The sequence below is a fragment of the Podarcis vaucheri genome (assembly GCF_965113315.1).
Source record: "Podarcis vaucheri genome assembly, chromosome: 3".
Taxonomy (NCBI): Eukaryota; Metazoa; Chordata; class Lepidosauria; order Squamata; family Lacertidae; genus Podarcis; species Podarcis vaucheri.
This window is the reverse complement of record NC_138761.1, coordinates 117,861,252-117,882,747: the sequence shown is the minus strand read 5'-3', so window position 1 is coordinate 117,882,747 and position 21,496 is coordinate 117,861,252. Positions and strand designations below refer to the sequence as shown.

At 49.8% G+C, this 21,496-nt stretch overlaps 1 protein-coding gene across 1 annotated transcript; it reads right to left on the bottom strand.

Moving 5' to 3' along the window:
* Window positions 1-945: 945 nt before the first annotated feature.
* Window positions 946-20,370, bottom strand: TRMT6 (tRNA methyltransferase 6 non-catalytic subunit). The gene is made up of 11 exons (XM_082216429.1): window positions 20,116-20,370; window positions 14,637-14,764; window positions 13,622-13,731; window positions 12,001-12,092; window positions 11,821-11,904; window positions 10,449-10,573; window positions 7,402-7,757; window positions 5,391-5,476; window positions 4,055-4,157; window positions 3,891-3,977; window positions 946-1,964 (listed from the first exon to the last, which is right to left on the bottom strand). The coding sequence occupies exons 1-11, from the start codon at window positions 20,220-20,222 to the stop codon at window positions 1,800-1,802; spliced, it is 1,443 nt and encodes a 480-aa protein (XP_082072555.1). The 5' UTR covers window positions 20,223-20,370; the 3' UTR covers window positions 946-1,799.
* Between the last annotated feature and the right edge of the window lie 1,126 nt (window positions 20,371-21,496).

Genomic DNA, 21,496 nt, shown 5'->3' with positions numbered 1-21,496 from the left:
ATGCCTAACTGGGGTCTGTGCGGAAAGCCAGGGCGCTATGCACAATGGAAATACCATCAAGGCGAAGGGGATTCGCTGTGGAAAATGGCACCACTTCACACACTACCTGGCTTCATGCGAAGTGAGTTTTTCACTTTGGCCACCGAGCGGATACGGAGATCTGTCAGTGGCTGTTGAGCCATGGGTTTTGCCGGCAAGTATCCAAAACAAAGGGACGTGGGTGGCGCTGTGGGTTAAACCAAAGAGCCTAGGACTTGCCGATCAGAAGCTTGGCAGTTCGAATACCCGCGACGGGGTAAGATCCCATTGTTTGGTCCCTGCTCCTGCCAACCTAGCAGTTCGAAAGCACGTCAAAGTGCAAGTAGATAAATAGGTACCACTCCGGCGGGAAGGTAAACGGCCTTTCCGTGTGCTGCTCTAGTTCGCCAGAAGCAGCTTAGTCATTCTGGCCACGTGACCCGGAAGCTGTACGCCGGCTCCCTCAGCCAATAAATTGAGATGAGCGCCGCAACCCGAGAGGCGGTCACGACTGGACCTAATGGTCAGGGGTCCCTTTAGTTTTTCACTTTGGCCACCGAGTGGATACGGAGACCTGTCAGCACCTATTGAGCCATAGGTTTTGCCAGCAAGTATCCAAAACACAAACACCCAGACTGGTATCCAATTAAACAAGTCTGCTAGGGGAAGGGGTTTTAGCTGGAACAATGCCCACGTATCAAGAACGCGAAGTCTTGCCGTATTCCTTTAAGTATCAATTCACTGAGTTGGCAAAGCACTGGAAGTGGCTACCAGAAGCTGTTTTCATCGACGCCTCCCCTAGCCTCTGAGGGCTTGGGGACCCTCCTAACTGTTATTTACTGTCCTGATCCTCCAAAATAGATACAGCTGGCTAAACATGTTTCTATCTTACCTATGTTTTCATGCTCAGAAGAAAACAACACACTCTTGTGTAAGAAACACCCCCCCCCCTTAGAATTTATTGAAATGCAGGTTTTCGGATCATAGACTCTGCATAACCATATACAGTTATCACATGTTAACAAGGCGAAGAGGGAAACCAGCTTTCATTTTTTAAAAAGTCACTTAGTAAGAGAAAATGAACTATTGCGTTGTTTCTACTCAGAGGAGAACCATTGAAATTAATGGACTTCAGCTAGCCATGTCCATTAATTTCAATGGCTTTACTCAGTGTATGACTAACACTGGGTAGGTAAAAATGGTAAAACCCACTGTTATTCTAAAAAGCATAAACATGATGATCCTTAGTTTTTGTATCCACAACAGATAAAAAAACACAATTTTCTAGCTTCAATCCTGTTTCACCCATCCGTAATGAAACTGCATGATTTTGTAATATCCATTTCACTTATTAGTAATAACATCTTGATTTCAAGGGCTTGAAATGGAGAAAAAAAAGATATGGATTTTTAACCAACAACATAATATGCCGTGAGATTACAAATGAGGTGGTGGTATAAATAAGAGATTCAAATTCAAACAAAACTTTGAAGGCAAACAAGACTGGAGTTTCAGTCAATTTTTGCAGCAGCTCCAGGAAGAGTGATTCTTATATCCCGAAGTGTTTCGCTGTTTGAACATTGTAATACTGTTTTAAAGCTATGGCGCTATCCATGTACGAGTTGGATAGGATTCGAATGCAGTCCCTTCTCTGGATAACCTTCTCTGCAACAGTTGCCAAATGCAAGACAAAGTACGTTTCTCTGTGCTCTTAAGCACAGGTAGTGAAAGAACACGAGGTTCATCTGGTGCCCTAAGAAAAACGAGCGTTTCTTCAAATGTCAACGCTGCTCTTGAAGTTTACGTTTTTTAGATGTCGGCTCTTCATCTGTCTGTTCTGAGCAGTCCCCGGATTTTACACTCTCATTTATAACGGTGATGCCTGTCAAAAGGTACCCACCGGCGCCACTCATCATCAATTTGGGGTGACTCCGATCTGGCAAGACCTTTACAAAGAGCAAGAAAATGGAACACCATCATGATTACGAGTAATAGTTTCAAGTAGCTGCACGATGTATTTTTTTCCTGCAAGGTTTAAGTTTTAACTGGAGTCAGATGAATATTTACCATATTTTTCGCTCTATAGGACGCACTCTTTCACCTCCAAAAATTAAGGAGAAATGTGTGCGCGTCCTATGGAGCGAATGCAGGCTCCTTGGCTTCAGCGATAGCAATGCAAAGCCTCCGAAGCGCAGAGGGAGCGCTCCCTCCGCGCTCCGGAGGCTACGCGTTGCTTTCGCTGAAGCCTGGAGAGCGAGAGGGGTCGGTGCACAACGACCCCTCTCTCTCCAGGCTTCAGGAATAGCCGCCTGAAGCCTTTGGAGCGCAACGTGAGTTCCCGCTGCGCTCTAAAGGCTTCGGGTTCCTTTTGCTGAAGCCGAGAGAGCAAGACTCTCCTGGCTTCAGCAGAGAGGGAGAGCTGCGCAGCGCCCCTTCAGCGAAGCAGGAGAAAAAATAGAAGGGGCTCTATTTCTCCTGCCGCTTGGCTGAAAGGGCGCTGAGCAGAGAGGGGGAGAATTTTTTTCCCTTGTTCTCCCCCTCTAAAACAAGGTGCGTCCTATAGAGCGAAAAATACAGTATACTATATCAGGCATGTCCAACAGGCCGATTGTGATCTGCTGGTCGATCTCGAAGGTGCCCTAGATTGATTGCGAAGGTGTTCTCCCTGACCCCAAAAAAGCTCAACAACTGTGGCTTCGCCCCTCAAAATAAGCTCAACAACTCATGACAATGGGTAGATCACAGCCAGTTTTTTTATACTGGGAACAGATCGCAGCCTCTGGAGAGCTACATGTGCCTGTACTATATCATTTAACACCTACAAGGAAACAGATCTGCCACGGTATTCCCACCCTAACACTTGTGTTTCACAAAACGGTCAGCGCCATTTTGGAAACGTGATGGGCTAGTTCATGCGTAATGCAAAGTCATGGTTTAGTGCTACTCAGAAGAGTCTCGGTGAACCAGAGCAGAGCACTGCCTTGTGTTTACTCCATTTCAAAGTCTCTCAGCATAGTGTTGTGTGGGAATCAGGAACTCTGGTTTAAAATCAAATAGTGGTCAGTCTCTAAACAAGTGAGCTTGGGGAAGCTGCATCATTTAACCACTGCTTTTTTTAAAAAAACTAGGACCCACGGTTTGCATACTTTGAAATATTTTGTCCATTCCTTGAGAGTGAAAGTAAACACAGACAAAGTTATTATCTATTGTGCTATTGGTCCCACACTGTAAAACTCTGTTAACTCAGTTGCACTGATGAAGAAAAACCCTCCAAATACAGAGATGCCAGTGACCTGTTGATATTTATTTAGCAGAAAACTAAAAGTTACTGTTGACTTAAACAGTGATTTGTGTATCTGCTCATACTCCCAATTACAGTGGTAGCTCAGGTTACATACGCTTCAGGTTACATACGCTTCAGGTTACAAACTCCGCTAACCCAGAAATAGTGTTCAGGTTAAGAACTTTGCTTCAGGATGAGAACAGAAATCGTGCTCTGGCGGTGCGGCAGCAGCAGGAGGCCCCATTAGCTAAAGTGGTGCTTCAGGTTAAGAACAGTTTCAGGTTAAGAACAGACCTCCGGAGCGAATTAAGTACTTAACCCAAGGTATCACTGTACTCAAGAACTGAAGGCAGCCTTGCACTAACATGGTTAACTTAGGCTAAAACAAACACTGAATTTTTGAGAGTGGTGCTAAGCTAAATGTTAGAATGCTTGATTTCTCTATTTTATCCATTGGGCGGCTGAGATTGAGAGGGAAGAAAAGAGCCAATAGATACAATTTTCTTTTTGACACTTTCCTATACAAACTTCCCATATGTACAAACCTCCACCATATGTATGGCGATACAGATATACGCGCAATTCTTACCTGATAATTTCGTAACCACGTTTCAGAGAGTTTCAGATTAATGACACCCCCTTTTTCTCTCAGTTTCGTGTAGCATTCCACTAATGGCTAAGAGAAGAAAAACTGGTTAAACGAACTTGCTGAAAACTCAGAGGGATAATAAAAATAAAAGGTATTGGATTCACCTCTTTATATTGGCAGTAGACAACAAAAGGCCTTGAGGGAGCAACAAATTCTAATAAGGAGAGTAATAAAGGCGCCGGATGAAATCGACTGGCAACAATTAAACTGCAACAGAAAGTTGTACACAGGTTAGATCAAAAGATTGTTCATATATGCCTGGGCAAACCAAGCTGAAATAAGGAAAGGCAATATCTGGCGAAGCATATTGTCCTTTTATTAATGTTGTTGTAGATGCAGGCTTTAGTGCCATGTTGAGTCAATATATTTCACTTTCAGAAGCATTTTGCCTACATGGGGAAATCTGCAAGTCACTCATACAGCCTGGAAGGAGCCGATAAAACTCAGCTAATTAAGTCCACTTCAATAAATTTTCAGTTGCATTTTTTACAGTAATAAAACGTAACGTTTTATTTTTATTTTTATGTTTTACAAAGGAACATTTCTCCCCAAGCAAAACACATTTAATGCTCTGGTCCAGAGATCTCAAATATACCGTATTTTTTGCTCTATAAGACTCACTTTTTCCCTCCTAAAAAGTAAGGGGAAATGTGTGTCCGTCTTATGGAGCGAATGCAGGCTGCACAGCTATCACAGAAGCCAGAACAGGAAGAGGGATTGCTGCTTTCACTGCGCAGCGATCCCTCTTGCTGTTCTGGCTTCTGAGATTCAGAATATTTTTTTTCTTGTTTTCCTCCTCCAAAAACTAGGTGCATCTTGTGGTCTGGTGCGTCTTATAGAGCGAAAAATACGGTAAATTCTGTGAGTCAATATTTCATGACAGCCTTCAATAAATCATCCCATTTCATCTCAGTTTTCCGTAACTGTCAGCAAAGATTAGCAATCACTATGCTGGGACAGAAGACGAGCAAAATAATTCAGAAATGAGTTGTTTTTAAGTCATTAATGCATACATGATTTAGGTAGAACTGAACCGCTAAAGGAAATGAGAAATATTTCCTTTATATTTCCCAAATGAGAAATATCTCTTTTAATCTGGTGTCTTCCCATCTTTGATCCTCATTATGCCCATTCTACTTTATGGTTTGTTTTGGCATCCTAAATCATCCTTGATAGGAAAGAGTTGAAGAATTGAGGAAAGAATTTAAAATGTCGTAAGAAGCTGCTGGAGCAATACCAGGTGAAGTTCAAAGAGCAAGATGGACAGTGCTAGGCACTGAAACCCAACTTACCACTGTGAACAACTAATATTCAGCCACGCTTGGTATTGTAAGGAAAGACCCATTAGGCTTTGTTGGGTTATTATACACATTTAACTTGGGGAACAAAGTAAGGCCCTTAATTTTCCAGGAATATTTAGCGTTATGTGCTCAAACTCACCCATCAGCATTTTTCTCTTTCAGTAAACCTGCAGCTTCTATCAACTTTTTCTGCCTCTCCTCTTGTTTCTTTTGTTTGTCGTGTGTCTGGGAAGAAAAAAAAATAAACAGCTGACAACCCATCTGTTGGCTGCTTTGCCTACGTTCTTTAAATTTAAAGGGTTATTCAAACTAGAAGTGCTGTAGGAAGTAAGATATGCTCACTGTTTCCCTCTGGGGGCACTCTCAGTGGACCATCACATGTAGATATCTTGCCCCTAAGCTCAAAATAATTTAAGTGCATTAGGAGCACTTTGGAAAGATCTTCTCCACACTCTAATCCTAACATCTGTTGAGCTAGCACAGAAAGGCTTAAGCTCTTTGTTTGACATACTCTACAGCTGACTTTGGGACGTGGGTGGTGCTGTGGGCTAAACCAGAGAGCCTAGGACTTGCCGATCAGAAGGTCGGTGGTTCGAATCCCCGCAACGGGGTGAGCTCCCGTTGCTCGGTCCCTGCTCCTGCCAACCTAGCAGTTCGAAAGCACGTTACAGTGCAAGTACCGTATTTTTCGCCCTATAGGACGCACTTTCCCCCCTCCAAAAATGAAGGGGAAATCTGGGTGCGTCCTATGGGGCGAATGCAGGCTTTTGCTGAAGCTTGGAGAGCGAGAGGGGTCGGTGCGCACCGACCCCTCTCGCTCTCCAGGCTTCAGGAACACATCCACAGCCTAGGCAGCCCTGCGGGAGGTCCCGCAGGGATGTCTAGGCTGCGGATAGCAGCCTGCCGCCCAGCGTGAGGGGCGCCCTGAAGCAGAGCGCCCCCCGCGCCCGGCAGACATGGGCCAGCCCCACAAGCTCGGGGGACAGCAGGGAGGCGCAGTGCCGCCATCCCGCTGTTCCTCGACCTGGTTCGGTTTCCCCGACCTGCTTTTGGGGGGGAAATAAAGGGGGGGAAATTCCTTTATTTCCCCCCCAAAAAACTAGGTGCATCCTATGGGACGGAGCGTCCTATGGGACGAAAAATACAGTAGATAAATAGGTACTGCTCCGGTGGGAAGGTAAACAGCGTTTCAGTGCCCTGCTCTGGTTCGCCAGAAGCGGCTTAGTCATGCTGGCCACATGACCCGGAAGCTGTACGCCAGCTCCCTCGGCCAATAAAGCGAGATGAGCGCTGTAACCCCGGAGTCGGTCACAACTGGACCTAATGGCCAGGGGTCCCTTTACCTTTTTCTTACAGCTGACTTTACACCATAAAATCCACTGATAGAATCGTAGATTTGGTGATCACCTAAAAGATCACATTATTCTGGTGCTGTGCATAAGCATGGTGATTCTGAACACTAGCAAGTGTAAATAAACTCAAAGGCATCGCAAAAAACGTTTCAAGTTCTATCAAAAGACCCTGATGACTGACATCAGTCTCAAATGAAGAGAGCACAGTACAGTGGCACCTTGGTTCTCGAACGGCTTAGTTGACGGACAAATCGGCTCCTGAACGTCGAAAACCCAGAAGTAGGTGTTCCGATTTTCAAACGCTTTTTTGGAACCGAACATCTGACACAGCTGCAGCCAATCGGAAGCCGCGTCTTGGTTTCCAAACAGTTTTGGGAGTCTAACGGACGTTTGGAATGGATGAAGTTTGAGAATCAAGGTTCCATTGTAACTATTCCACTAGTCACTGAAGCTATAGGGTGCCTCTGGGATGATGATGATGATGATGATGATAATAATAATAATAATAATTTATTATTTATACCCCGCCCATCTGGCTGGGTTTCCCCAGCCACTCTGGGCGGCTTCCAACAAAATATTAAAATACAATAGTCCTTCAGATATTAAAAGCTTCCCTAGACAGAGTGAGAAATGTTTTAAGGTTTCAAGTGACTGTAAATCACTCTTTAATTTGCAAAACTCATGGGTGGGACATCAAATCTTTCAAATAAATGAAAGATGAACACCACTTGGATTAATTTCAAACTGGCAACATTTCCTTGATGACAGTGTCTAAAAGTTAAGTCAGTAGATCCTTACTGTTCCCTTTGCTTTACTGCCTTCAAATTCGTCGCCCTCCGTTGGAATGTCCATTATTTCTTGTTCTTCAGGCTGACTGTCTTCCGCAGCTATCTCAGTACTGCATTCTGTGTCTGCTTCTTGGACGGAAACTGGTTTGTCATCCACCGAGCCATTGCTTTCTTCGGCCACTGCCGTATTCTCTTCAGACTCTAAAGGCAGTTTCTTTAAAGAAAACGTACCGGAGAGAAGACTGTCCACTTTGCTGAGAGGGAAATCATACAGCGTTTGGAAGAAGGATTCTGGAAACCCAAAACAGCTTGTGGCTGCTCTAACAGGTCCTCCTCCTGGGTACATCTGAATAATGGATCCATAACCTGCAAGCATGGACCAGAGTCATTACAACAAACACCCTGCCCTGGGACAGCATACATGCCTGTGTATGCTTATCAGAAAATGACTTGCATGAATATACCATATTTTTTGCTCTATAAGACTCACTTTTTCTCTCCTAAAAAGTAAGGGGAAATGTGTGTGTGTCTTACGGAGCGAATGCAGGCTGCACAGCTATCCCAGAAGCCAGAACAGCAAGAGGGATTGCTGCTTTCACTGCGCAGCGATCCCTCTTGCTGTTCTGGCTTCTGAGATTCAGAATATTTTTTTTCTTGTTTTCCTCCTCCAAAAACTAGGTGCGTCTTGTGGTATGGTGCGTCTTAAAGAGCGAAAAATACGGTAAACACCAGCATGAGCAGCACTTCACAGAAGTTTCACATCACATCAATTCAAACAATCGCTGCTCAAGGCAGGGGCATTCAGTTTTGCGCATTCAGTTTTAAATCAAGTATTTAAGGACACAAGCAACTTTGGGGTAATTACACAAAAGGAAGGTTAGATTCTGGATACGTGCATCAAATGGCTGCCTGTTCCACCCTGCCATGTGGCAAACCTACTTTGGAGCTGAATTCCAAAAGCAGTTTGACAGAGGCACTGGACGTGACCAGGAAAAGACTTTATTTTTATTTTAAATTAAAATGCCACTGAACAGGCCCAAGCAGGCACATCTAAAGCAGCTCATTAGATACCGGTTAAATATTCACCAGAGACCAACCCCCAGCAGCCAATAACAAGAGATAATGAAAAAATAGAAGTTCTAAAATTTCCCTTCAGTCGCTTGCGCCAAAGACGTTGTCAAGACAAAATAAAACGGCAGATGGTGGGGAGGAGAGAATGTGTGTTCTCCAACAACTCATATTTTTATACTTTTTTTTGAGCTTTACATTTTGGTAGAAATGTCATTGTCAGGCTTGATGAATTCTCCCCCCCCCCCGATGGTTTCAAGAAGCAGGGAAGAAACAAGAAAGCTCTTGCTTATGACTTATGCAGTCATTAAAGGTAGTGTACAAATAATTCAGTCCTTCCTCCATGATAGAGTTGGTCACTGTGGCTCCTCCCCACCTTCCCTCGCTCCCAACAGCATCTGACCCTACGGTGGCCCCCCGTGGTCAAATGCCTCTGTGTCCGTTGCTCTTGCACCCTTAACGAACGTCGAGTTCTAGGGGACAGCGTATCCAGCCTTTCTCAACCTGTGGGTCCCCAGATGTTGTTGGACTACAACTCCCATCACCCCTAGCTAGCAAGGCCAGAGCTCAGGGATAATGGGAATTGTAGTCCAACAACATCTGGGGACACACAGGTTGAGAACCACTGAGATTCTATGCTGTCTAATGAAGTGTCCACTGGCTGCTCTGTCTCCTCCACCGCTTCTCCTAACACTGCATAACTTGGCCGTTCGCCTGTCTCTGACTTGTTATCTCCCTCATAAGGTAAAGGTAAAGGGACCCCTGACCATTAGGTCCAGTCGTGACCGATTCTGGGGTTGCGGCGCTCATCTCGCTTTATTGGCCGACAGCTTCCGGGTCATGTGGCCAGCATGACTAAGCTGCTTCTGGCGAGCCAGAGCAGCACACAGAAATGCCGTTTACCTTCCCGCCGGAGCGGTACCTATTTATCTACTTGCACTTTGATGTGCTTTCGAACTGCTAGGTTGGCAGTGTCGGATCTCAAGCCTAATCAGAGGAACTGGCCACTCTCCAGGCACCCGGCTTGATCTCCTTGTTGACCTCCCTGTCTGCATTCCCGGCAGGATACAGGCTAGGTCACTATCGGCGATCCTCCTCAAGCGTGAGGAGAACACACCACTCTTCCCTGCTCCCTGCCTCCCCCAGGGAGGGGAAAAAGATAGACAGAAATGTATTTACATGCCTTTATTTCTGTCTTTGCAGCATTACAGAGAAACGCGTCTGCTCTCTCCAAACACCAAAAGCAGAGAGACTAACTCCACCTCCTGTACTTACTGTACAGGTCAAATGAGACTCTGAGCTAACATCCGGTGCTCAGCACAGTGAATAGACTGCCCCTTTGTTCTCACGGTACAGTCCCAAACATTGCTATCATGTTTTGCTTTCCAGCCAGCTGCAGCTCGCTGCTGCATTGCTCCTTTTCCGTAACAGGCAGGAGCAGGGACCGAGCAACGGGAGCTCACCCTGTCACGGGGATTCGAACCGCCAACCTTATGATCGGCAAGTCCTAGGCTCTGTGGTTTAACCCACAGCGCCACCCTCTCCTTCATAGTTTGGCTGTAATTCAACACGGCCTCCCTCTTCCCTGTCAGCTAGAGGAGAAGGGGCTGGCCACCTCCACCACTGCCCCCTCCTCTTCATTCCAGTCCCTGACACTTACTTGTAAGCGTGATTTTTGAGCTTGAACTCCAGCGGTTCTCAACTTGTGGCTCCCCAGATGTTGTTGGACTACAACTCCCATCATCCCTGAGCTCTGGCCTTGCTAGCTAGGGGTGATGAGAGTTGTAGTTCAACAACATCTGGGGACCCACATGTTGAGAAAGGCTGCCTTTGACCTAAAGATGATATAAGACTCGTGTTTTCAAAAAAGGTCAAGTAAATATGCTACCGCAGAAGCAGGACTATGTAAATGTTCCACATTCCCATTAAAAAACAAAACAAAACAACACCACCACAAAGTTCTGCTTACAGGGAGCCTGCTATTCTTACCTCCCATTCGCTCCATTATAGCACCTAGGACCAATCCAGCACAGGTTTCCATTACAATCATCTTATTGCCAGCACGGACGTTTCCCCAAGTCAGCATCTGGGCTAAAGTATCGTATCGCAGATAGCTGAGAAAGCAAAAACAACATTCACTTTATTATCAGCACATGACAACAACAACAACTTTATTAATTGTATGCACCCCATGTGACTGGGTTGCCCCAGCCACTTTGTGTGGCTCCCAGCAGAATATTAAAAACAAGATAAAACCAAAACCTCAAAGTTATTATCAATCCATGATTCTGCTCTTGAATTACATAGCTCCTTTATGTCTGAATCCTAGTATTTCAGGGGCTAATGGACTCACAGACTCACAACATGAAGTTGGTCTAAACCAGGGGTCTGCAACCCGCGGCTCCGGAGCCGCATGTGGCTCTTTTACACCTTTGCCGCGGCTCCGGGACGGATACTAGCGAGGGGAGGAGGCGCATTGTGCACCCCGACACTCCCCACTGTGGCGGGCGCTGTACTGGCTGTGACGTCGCATGGGGGCAGTGCGTGCGTTAGTCACGCACCGTCCCGACGTCACCTTCCCGCCCGCTGTCAGATCGGAGGGCAGTGGCGTGCATGCTTTAAATGTTGCAATGGTTTTGCGGCTCCCAGGTGTTTTTTTCTTCGGAAACGGGTCCAAGTGGCTCTTTTTGTCTTAAAGGTTGCAGACCCCTGGTCTAAACTGCTTTTTGGGTCCGCCCAATGCTACGATTCAGACACCCACCAACATGCCACAAATATTACTGTCTTAGGTGCTGGCTGAAGCAACCAGGAACACAAATCAAGCTATAAACAACACAAATAACTGCTATTCTGTGTAGTCAGTGTTCGGACAAACCTTGGTTTCCGCTCATGGTTTGTCTGGAGGGAGTAAACTACGAGACCAGACTCAGATGACACACTAAGCCAAATCCCACCTTATTAAAAACACGATAAAACAAAAACTTTGAAGTTGTTATTAATCCATGATTCTGTTCTTGACTTAGCTCCTTTATGTTAGGAATACAAAAAGCTAGAGTCGGAGCCAAATGACCAGGAAGAAGTTCCTCTCCAGGAGTACCTAAATTTGCTTGTTTGAGCTAAGCTATGGTTTGGCTTGGCATTAAGTGTAAACTGAGCCATAGCCAACATAGCAAATCTCCTACATCAGCTTTTAAGTTCTACTCTTGTAGAAAAGGAAAAAAAGATATGTTGATACCCAGATTTAGAATGTATAATATTTAACATGCATTCACAAAACATTGTAGGTTGTGTTCTTTCAGGTGAAGACTCTTAAGTTTAATACAATAGGCTTCCCATTTGACTGAAATAAATTGAGCCTTACTTTATTTTTCCTGGTTCCCTTCCATAGTACATCGTTGACAGAATACGCGTTGATGGCTTTACGATTGTAATAACTGCCTCATATCTGTAAGCAAAGCACAGCAATCGTGTTTTAAACTTAAAGCACAGATAATTTGTGAGCCACAATATACTGTTCCTGGCTTTCTAATTTGCAACTTACTTTTTTTTCTTTTTCTTGATGTATTTATGCTGGGCAAATTCCGTCTTGTCTCTGAACGTGGTGCTGTTCTCTATCAATTGTTGAACTATTTCCTTTAAGAGAGAAGTGTGTCAGCATTGTCTCCCTACGTTATACTTACTTGAAAAAGAAAAAGAAAGTTTTCACATTTAAACCAGAGTACACAAACAACGTCTAATGAAAGTAAGCACTTTTGGTTGATTACTGGTTTTGGGTAGCATAGACAGGTGAAACTTGGAAAATTAGAATATCGTGGAAAAGTTCATTTATTTCAGTAATTCAACTTAAAAGGTGAAACTAATATATGAGATAGACTCATGACATGCAAAGCGAGATATGTCCATTATTGCTCTATTTGAAATCCTTATTTTGCTGATTTCATTTAATATTCTAATTTTCTGAGATTGTTAATTTGGGGTTTTCATCAGCTGTACGCCATGACCATCACAATTATAACAAATAAAAGCTTGACATATCTTGCTTTGCATGCCATGAGTCTATCTCATATATTTGTTTCACGGGGCGTGGGTGGCGCTGTGGGTTAAACCACAGAGCCTAGGACTTGCCGATCAGAAGGTCGGCAGTTCGAATCCCTGCGAAGGGGTGAGCTCCCGTTGCTCGGTCCCTGCTCCTGCCAACCTAGCAGTTTGAAAGCACATCAAAGTGCAAATCGATAAATAGGTACTGCTCCGGCGGGAAGGTAAACGGCGTTTCCGTGCGCTGCTCTAGTTCGCCAGAGCGGCTTAGTCATGCTGGCCACATGACCTGGAAGCTGTACGCCGGCTCCCTCGGCCAATAAAGTGAGATGAGCGCCACAACCCCAGAGTCGGCCACGACTGGACCTAATGGTCAGGGGTCCCTTTACCTTTATTGTAAAGCACCCAGTGATCTTTAGGTGAAGGGTAGTACAGTGGTGCCTCGCAAGACGAAATTAATTCGTTCTGCGAGTTTTTTCGTCTTGCGAATTTTTCATCTTGCGAAGCACCGTTTCCCAAAGTCTTCAAAATCACCAAAGTCTTCAAAAACCTCAAAAAGGGCTACCACACCGCGTGTTATGAGTTGCTCCTCGAAGTCACCCTGGGTATTAACGGTTTTAAGAAAAAGGAAACAAACTTGCAAGACGTTTTCGTTTTTCGTCTTGCAAAGCAAGCCCATAGGGAAATTCGTCTTGCGAAGCAACTCAAAAAACGAAAAACTCTTTCATCTTGCAAGTTTTTCGTCTTGCGAGGCATTCGTCTTGTGAGGTACCACTGTATAGAAATGTAAATAATAATAGTAATAATAATAATGGCAGAGAGGTGTACTGAACGGAGAGGGATTGTGCCAATGCTGTTTTTACATTAGAATGCATCTTCTTTAGCTACGGTGCCTAGAAATATGGTTTTCAAACGTGTGTCTTTGAAGGTGGGGAAGCAATGCTGTGTATGTGGGAAAAGGCAGAAGAAGCTACTTTTAGATTCCAGCCTTGTGACACAACTCTACACGGCTGCCGTCAACCTCAGAATTCATCAGATAAAGCAAACCGTCTAGCGTTGTATCTCACAGTGAGAAGAGTGTGCTGGATAACCAACAGAGAAGGATGAGAATCACAATTGTTAGTTACCTGTCCTTTAATGCCTTTATCCTTCAAAGCCTTTATATCATCATGAGTCAGTTTTTGAGACTTTCCGTCATCAACTATATTACGATTATCGGCACCTGCTTCTTTCGTTTCTGAAAACAAAAGCACATATAAAATGGCGAAATATCAGTGGAGGAATGTGCAGAACAATAGTCTTATTAGAGCTACTTTTAAAGCCGTAAAAGCTGAGGTTCCAAAACTGTCAGCCACAGTTTCCCAGTCGGGACAAAACAGGAAACTATGGTTAGTTAAGAGTCTTCCTGCTTTGATTCTTCACATCATAAAGGGACAAGATTGAGGTTCAATATATCTTGGCTTATTAAGATGAATTATTCCCACTGGAATAAGGTCATTCAGTTCTCTAAGTCGGAGCCTGTGACTTGGAAAATGCTTGGAAAATGCTGCAACTGTGTTGCAGACATTACCTCCAGACAGACAGTTCCCAAGCGTTCATAATCTTTTATCAGACAACTAGTTTACTTCCTCCTGACTATTTCAGCTTGAAGTGTAGCTGGACTGATGGCTCCCCCTCACTTTTGCCTAACAGCAGAGTTGAATCAATGCTGACTCTATACAGTGGTACTTTGGATTACAGACGCTTTAGGTTACAGATGCTTCAGGTTACAGACTCCGCTAACCCAGAAATAGTACCTCGGGTTAAGTACTTTGCTTCAGGATGAGAACAGAAATTGCACAGTGGTGGCGCGGTGGCAGCGAGAGGCCCCATTAGCTAAAGTGGTACCTCAGGTTAAGAACAGTTTCAGGTTAAGAACGGACCTCCAGAACAAATTAAGTTCTTAACCCGAGGTACCACTGTACTATACAAATATTAAAAAGAAAACAAAATAGCCCTCTCTGAAAGCTTAACATTTAATTCAAGCAGATAACCTCTGCCCTCACCCTGCAAAGACTACACATTGGTCAGATGTGCCAAAACTATTACGCAGAACTGTACATACAATTTTTACGCCACAAAGCTATGCTGATTTTCTCTTACCTGTGGCAGCCTCTTGCACCCTGTTCTTCGGCTGAAGGGTCCCGCCGCTGGTCACTTCAAACGTTGTTCCATAGACATGCCCAATAGCATTATCCAGACAGAACCATTGTTTTTCAAATACAATTTTCCTAAGAGGAAACAAATGATTTGGGATACGAACCTCCAAAAGCAATCAAAAACTAAGTAGATGTGACATGCAACACACTCAAGTCCAGATTAAAATGTACCGTATTTTTCTGTGTATAAGACGATACAGTGGTACCTCAGGTTACATACGCTTCAGGTTACAGACTCTGCTAACCCAGAAATATTACCTCGGGTTAAGTACTTCGCTTCAGGATGAGAACAGATATTGTGCTCCGGCAGAGCGGCAGCAGCAGGAGGCCCCATTAGCTAAAGTGGTGCTTCAGGTTAAGCACAGTTTCAGGTTAAGAACGGATCTCCGGAATGAATTAAGTACTTAACCCGAGGTACCACTGTATTTTATTATTAGAAATAATAGGCAAAATCTGTGGGTCGCCTTATACACGGATAGCAGAGGGGGTGCGGGCGATTGGTGTCAGCAGGCAGCATGAGATTGGCGGCGGTGATTGGGTGTGCGATTGGTTGCTCTGGCAAGGCCTGCTGCTGTTTGGCTGAGACTGTGGCAATTGGGCAGCAGATTTACGGCATCGTCGAGGCGTGCAATCGTCTGTGTTTGCGTCGAGTGTACAGGTGGGCTTTGGGCAATGAGCGTGCAGACGATTGGTGGCTGCGGCAATGCATGCGATTTGCAGTGCCAGGCAGGCTGCCTTGCTCAAAAACTGTGGGCAATTCCCGCCCCCCAAAAGCTCTACAACTCTGGGCAATCCCCCCCCCCAAAGCTCAACAACTTCGTTCAATTTGGGGCCCCCCTCCGATTTTTTTTGCTGTCCAAAAAATAGGGGCACTCTTATACATGGGGGTGGGTTATACACGGAAAAATATGGCAAGCAGACAGATATAGTGTGAATAGTTTCTTGCGGGCATCTGGATGTATTTCCTGAACTATACAAGATTAGCAGTTTCGGCATGCCTTCAAAGGAGCGTGGCAGGGGCTGGCCTAGATGACCCCATGCCCCCCCAAGACTCCTGCGTGGCAGGGGGTTGAACTAGATGACTCCATGGCCCCCCAAGACTCCTGCGTGGCAGGGGGTTGAACTAGATGACCCCATGATCCCCCCCAAAGACTCCTGCGTGGCAGGGGGCTGGCCTAGATGACCCCATGGCCCCCCAAGACTCCTGCGTGGCAGGGGGTTGAACTAGATGACCCCATGATCCCCCCCAAAGACTCCTGTGTGGCAGGGGTGGGCCAAGATGACCCCATGCCCCCCCCAAGACTCCTGTGTGGCAGGGGCTGGCCTAGATGACCCCATGCCCCCCCAAGACTCCTGCGTGGCAGGGGGTTGAACTAGATGACTCCATGGCCCCCCAAGACTCCTGCGTGGCAGGGGGTTGAACTAGATGACCCCATGATCCCCCCCAAAGACTCCTGCGTGGCAGGGGGCTGGCCTAGATGACCCCATGGCCCCCCAAGACTCCTGCGTGGCAGGGGGTTGAACTAGATGACCCCATGATCCCCCCCAAAGACTCCTGTGTGGCAGGGGTGGGCCAAGATGACCCCATGCCCCCCCCAAGACTCCTGAGTGGCAGGGGGTTGGCCCCATGGCCCCCCCAAAAGACTCCTGAGTGGCAGGGGGCTGGCTAAGATGACCCCATGCCCCCCCAAAAGACTCCTGAGTGGCAGGGGGCTGGCCTAGATGACCCCATGCCCCCCCAAAGACTCCTGCGTGGCAGGGGGTTGGCCCCATGGCCCCCCCAAAAGACTCCTGAGTGGCAGGGGGTTGGTGTGGATGACCCCATGGTCCCCCCCAAAAGACTCCTGCGTGGCAGGGGGCTGGCCTAGATGACCCCATGCCCCCCCAAAGACTCCTGCGTGGCAGGGGGCTGGCCCCATGGCCCCCCCAAAAGACTCCTGAGTGGCAGGGGGTTGGTGTGGATGACCCCATGGTCCCCCCCAAAAGACTCCTGCGTGGCAGGGGGCTGGCCTAGATGACCCCATGCCCCCCCAAAGACTCCTGCGTGGCAGGGGGCTGGCCCCATGGCCCCCCCAAAAGACTCCTGAGTGGCAGGGGGTTGGTGTGGATGACCCCATGGTCCCCCCCAAAAGACTCCTGCGTGGCAGGGGGCTGGCCTAGATGACCCCATGCCCCCCCAAAGACTCCTGCGTGGCAGGGGGCTGGCCTAGATGACCCCATGCCCCCCCAAAGACTCCTGAGTGGCAGGGGCTGGCCTAGATGACCCCATGGTCCCCCCCAAAAGACTCCTGAGTGGCAGGGGGCTGGCCTAGATGACCCCATGCCCCCCCAAAGACTCCTGAGTGGCAGGGGGCTGGCCTAGATGACCCCATGCCCCCCCAAAGACTCCTGAGTGGCAGGGGCTGGCCTAGATGACCCCATGGTCCCCCCCAAAAGACTCCTGAGTGGCAGGGGGCTGGCCTAGATGACCCCATGCCCCCCCCAAGACTCCTGAGTGGCAGGGGGCTGGCCTAGATGACCCCATGCCCCCCCAAAGACTCCTGAGTGGCAGGGGGCTGGCCTAGATGACCCCATGCCCCCCCAAAGACTCCTGAGTGGCAGGGGGCTGGCCTAGATGACCCCATGCCCCCCCAAAGACTCCTGAGTGGCAGGGGCTGGCCTAGATGACCCCATGGTCCCCCCCAAAAGACTCCTGCGTGGCAGGGGGCTGGCCTAGATGACCCCATGCCCCCCCAAGACTCCTGAGTGGCAGGGGGCTGGCCTAGATGACCCCATGCCCCCCCAAAGACTCCTGAGTGGCAGGGGGCTGGCCTAGATGACCCCATGCCCCCCCAAAGACTCCTGAGTGGCAGGGGGCTGGCCTAGATGACCCCATGCCCCCCCAAAGACTCCTGAGTGGCAGGGGCTGGCCTAGATGACCCCATGGCCCCCCCAAAAGACTCCTGAGTGGCAGGGGGCTGGCCTAGATGACCCCATGCCCCCCCAAAGACTCCTGAGTGGCAGGGGGCTGGCCTAGATGACCCCATACCCCCCCAAAGACTCCTGAGTGGCAGGGGGCTGGCCTAGATGACCCCATGCCCCCCCAAAGACTCCTGAGTGGCAGGGGCTGGCCTAGATGACCCCATGGCCCCCCCAAAAGACTCCTGAGTCGCAGGGGGCTGGCCTAGATGACCCCATGCCCCCCAAAGACTCCTGCGTGGCATGGGGCTGGCCTAGATGACCCCATGCCCCCCCAAAGACTCCTGAGTGGCAGGGGGCTGGCCTAGATGACCCCATACCCCCCCAAAGACTCCTGAGTGGCAGGGGGCTGGCCTAGATGACCCCATGCCCCCCCAAAGACTCCTGAGTGGCAGGGGGCTGGCCTAGATGACCCCATGCCCCCCCAAAGACTCCTGCGTGGCAGGGGGCTGGCCTAGATGACCCCATGGCCCCCCCAAAGACTCCTGCGTGGCAGGGGCTGGCCTAGATGACCCCATGCCCCCCCAAAGACTCCTGCGTGGCAGGGGCTGGCCTAGATGACCCCATGGCCCCCCCAAAGACTCCTGGGTGGCAGGGGGCTGGCCTAGGTGACCCCATGGCCCCCCCAAAAGACTCCTGAGTGGCAGGGGGCTGGCCTAGATGACCCCATGGTCCCCCCCAAAAGACTCCTGCGTGGCAGGGGGCTGGCCTAGATGACCCCATGGCCCCCCCAAAAGACTCCTGAGTGGCAGGGGGCTGGCCTAGATGACCCCATGGTCCCCCCCAAAAGACTCCTGCGTGGCAGGGGGCTGGCCTAGATGACCCCATGCCCCCCCAAAGACTCCTGAGTGGCAGGGGGCTGGCCTAGATGACCCCATACCCCCCCAAAAGACTCCTGCGTGGCAGGGGGCTGGCCTAGATGACCCCATGCCCCCCCAAAGACTCCTGCGTGGCAGGGGGCTGGCCTAGATGACCCCATGCCCCCCCAAAGACTCCTGGGTGGCAGGGGGCTGGCCTAGATGACCCCATGGTCCCCCCAAAAGACTCCTGCGTGGCAGGGGGCTGGCCTAGATGACCCCATGCCCCCCCAAAGACTCCTGCGTGGCAGGGGGCTGGCCTAGATGACCCCATGCCCCCCCAAAGACTCCTGGGTGGCAGGGGGCTGGCCTAGATGACCCCATGGTCCCCCCCAAAGACTCCTGCGTGGCAGGGGGCTGGCCTAGATGACCCCATGCCCCCCCAAAGACTCCTGCGTGGCAGGGGGCTGGCCTAGATGACCCCATGCCCCCCCAAAGACTCCTGCGTGGCAGGGGGCTGGCCTAGATGACCCCATGCCCCCCAAAAGACTCCTGCGTGGCAGGGGGCTGGCCTAGATGACCCCATGGCCCCCCCAAAGACTCCTGCGTGGCAGGGGCTGGCCTAGATGACCCCATGCCCCCCCAAAGACTCCTGCGTGGCAGGGGCTGGCCTAGATGACCCCATGGCCCCCCCAAAGACTCCTGGGTGGCAGGGGGCTGGCCCCATGGCCCCCCCAAAAGACTCCTGAGTGGCAGGGGGCTGGCCTAGGTGACCCCATGGCCCCCCCAAAAGACTCCTGAGTGGCAGGGGGCTGGCCTAGATGACCCCATGGTCCCCCCCAAAAGACTCCTGCGTGGCAGGGGGCTGGCCTAGATGACCCCATGCCCCCCCAAAGACTCCTGAGTGGCAGGGGGCTGGCCTAGATGACCCCATACCCCCCCAAAAGACTCCTGCGTGGCAGGGGGCTGGCCTAGATGACCCCATGCCCCCCCAAAGACTCCTGCGTGGCAGGGGGCTGGCCTAGATGACCCCATGCCCCCCCAAAGACTCCTGGGTGGCAGGGGGCTGGCCTAGATGACCCCATGGCCCCCCCAAAAGACTCCTGCGTGGCAGGGGGCTGGCCTAGATGACCCCATGCCCCCCTAAAGACTCCTGCGTGGCAGGGGGCTGGCCTAGATGACCCCATGCCCCCCCAAAGACTCCTGGGTGGCAGGGGGCTGGCCTAGATGACCCCATGGCCCCCCCAAAAGACTCCTGCGTGGCAGGGGGCTGGCCTAGATGACCCCATGGCCCCCCCAAAAGACTCCTGCGTGGCAGGGGGCTGGCCTAGATGACCCCATGGCCCCCCAAAAGACTCCTGCGTGGCAGGGGGTTGAACTAGATGACCCCATGATCCCCCCCAAAGACTCCTGCGTGGCAGGGGGCTGGCCTAGATGACCCCATGCCCCCCCAAAAAGACTCCTGAGTGGCAGGGGGCTTGCCTAGATGACCCCATGGCCCCCCCAAAAAGACTCCTGCGTGGCAGGGGGCTGGCCTAGATGACCCCCGCGTGCCCCTCAACCCCCCGATCCCGTAATTCCCCTTTCGCCGCCCCCGCCTCCCCACGTGTTTCAAGCGGGAGATGGTCTCCGATGTGCGAGCGGGTCTCCCGGCGGGCGCGCCCTCACCTCCGCCTGGCCACCGCCACCGCCTTGAAGACCTCGTCGCGCTTGAGGACGGCGAAGTCCCCCTCGCGGATCACGCCGGGGGAAGCCGGCTCCGGACTCCCCTCCATGGCGACGCAAGGCACGCCTCCTCCCTCCTTCCCTGCCTGCCTGCCTTCCGCCCCGACCCGGCCAAGGCGCCGGAACGGAAGCGGGAGCCTCGCCCCGCTTCCCTGTTTCCAATGGGGAAGCAGCGCGTCTCCGGAACGGGGGCGAGGAAAGAAGGCGAATCGGCCGAGCTCCTCCTCTCGCAAACCCGGGGAGGGAGTCTCAAAGGCGGGATGGAAGCGCGGAGCCTGCGCTCCCGTTGCAAATTCCCTGGAAATCTGCAATGACAAGCAATTCTGTTCCTAGCTATCACGTGAATTTTATGCAATGAGAATGGAATTGAGGGCGCGGAGAGGGTGTACCATAGCTGTCAACTTACAGAGTTGAAAAGAAGGGACCAGCAGCCAAAATAAGGGATTTTGGGGGGCCATGGAGTCATCTAGTTCAACCCCCTGCCACGCAGGAGTCTTGGGGGGGCATGGGGTCATCTAGGCCAGCCCCTGCCACGCTCCTTTGAAGGCATGCCGAAACTGCTAATCTTGTATAGTTCAGGAAATACATCCAGATGCCCGCAAGAAACTATTCACACTATATCTGTCTGCTTGCCATATTTTTCCGTGTATAACCCACCCCCATGTATAAGAGTGCCCCTATTTTTTGGACAGCAAAAAAAATCGGAGGGGGGCCCCAAATTGAACGAAGTTGTTGAGCTTTGGGGGGGGGATTGCCCAGAGTTGTAGAGCTTTTGGGGGGCGGGAATTGCCCACAGTTTTTGAGCAAGGCAGCCTGCCTGGCACTGCAAATCGCATGCATTGCCGCAGCCACCAATCGTCTGCACGCTCATTGCCCAAAGCCCACCTGTACACTCGACGCAAACACAGACGATTGCACGCCTCGACGATGCCGTAAATCTGCTGCCCAATTGCCACAGTCTCAGCCAAACAGCAGCAGGCCTTATTTAGCTTATACATGAATCCGGCACTGATGGAGCCACGCTGCTTTTGCTGCCACTGACTGTGTTTTGCAGGGGGTTGGACGAGATGACCCTAAGGGTCTACAACTCCGACCCTCCGACCAAAGAAGAGGGGCAGACAAAACTGATGTACGACGTCGAGGTGGCAAAGCTTACAGGCAGAATTAGAAACCAGGAAGAGGACCTCTTTACTAAAGAATGGGGAAAGTTTGTAATTTATTGGAAAAGCTATTGTAAAGAGTTACATACATTGGTAGGATTGACAGAAAACGTGTAGTAAAAATTTGAACTATGGATGGACAAATGATTTACAGTGGTACCTTG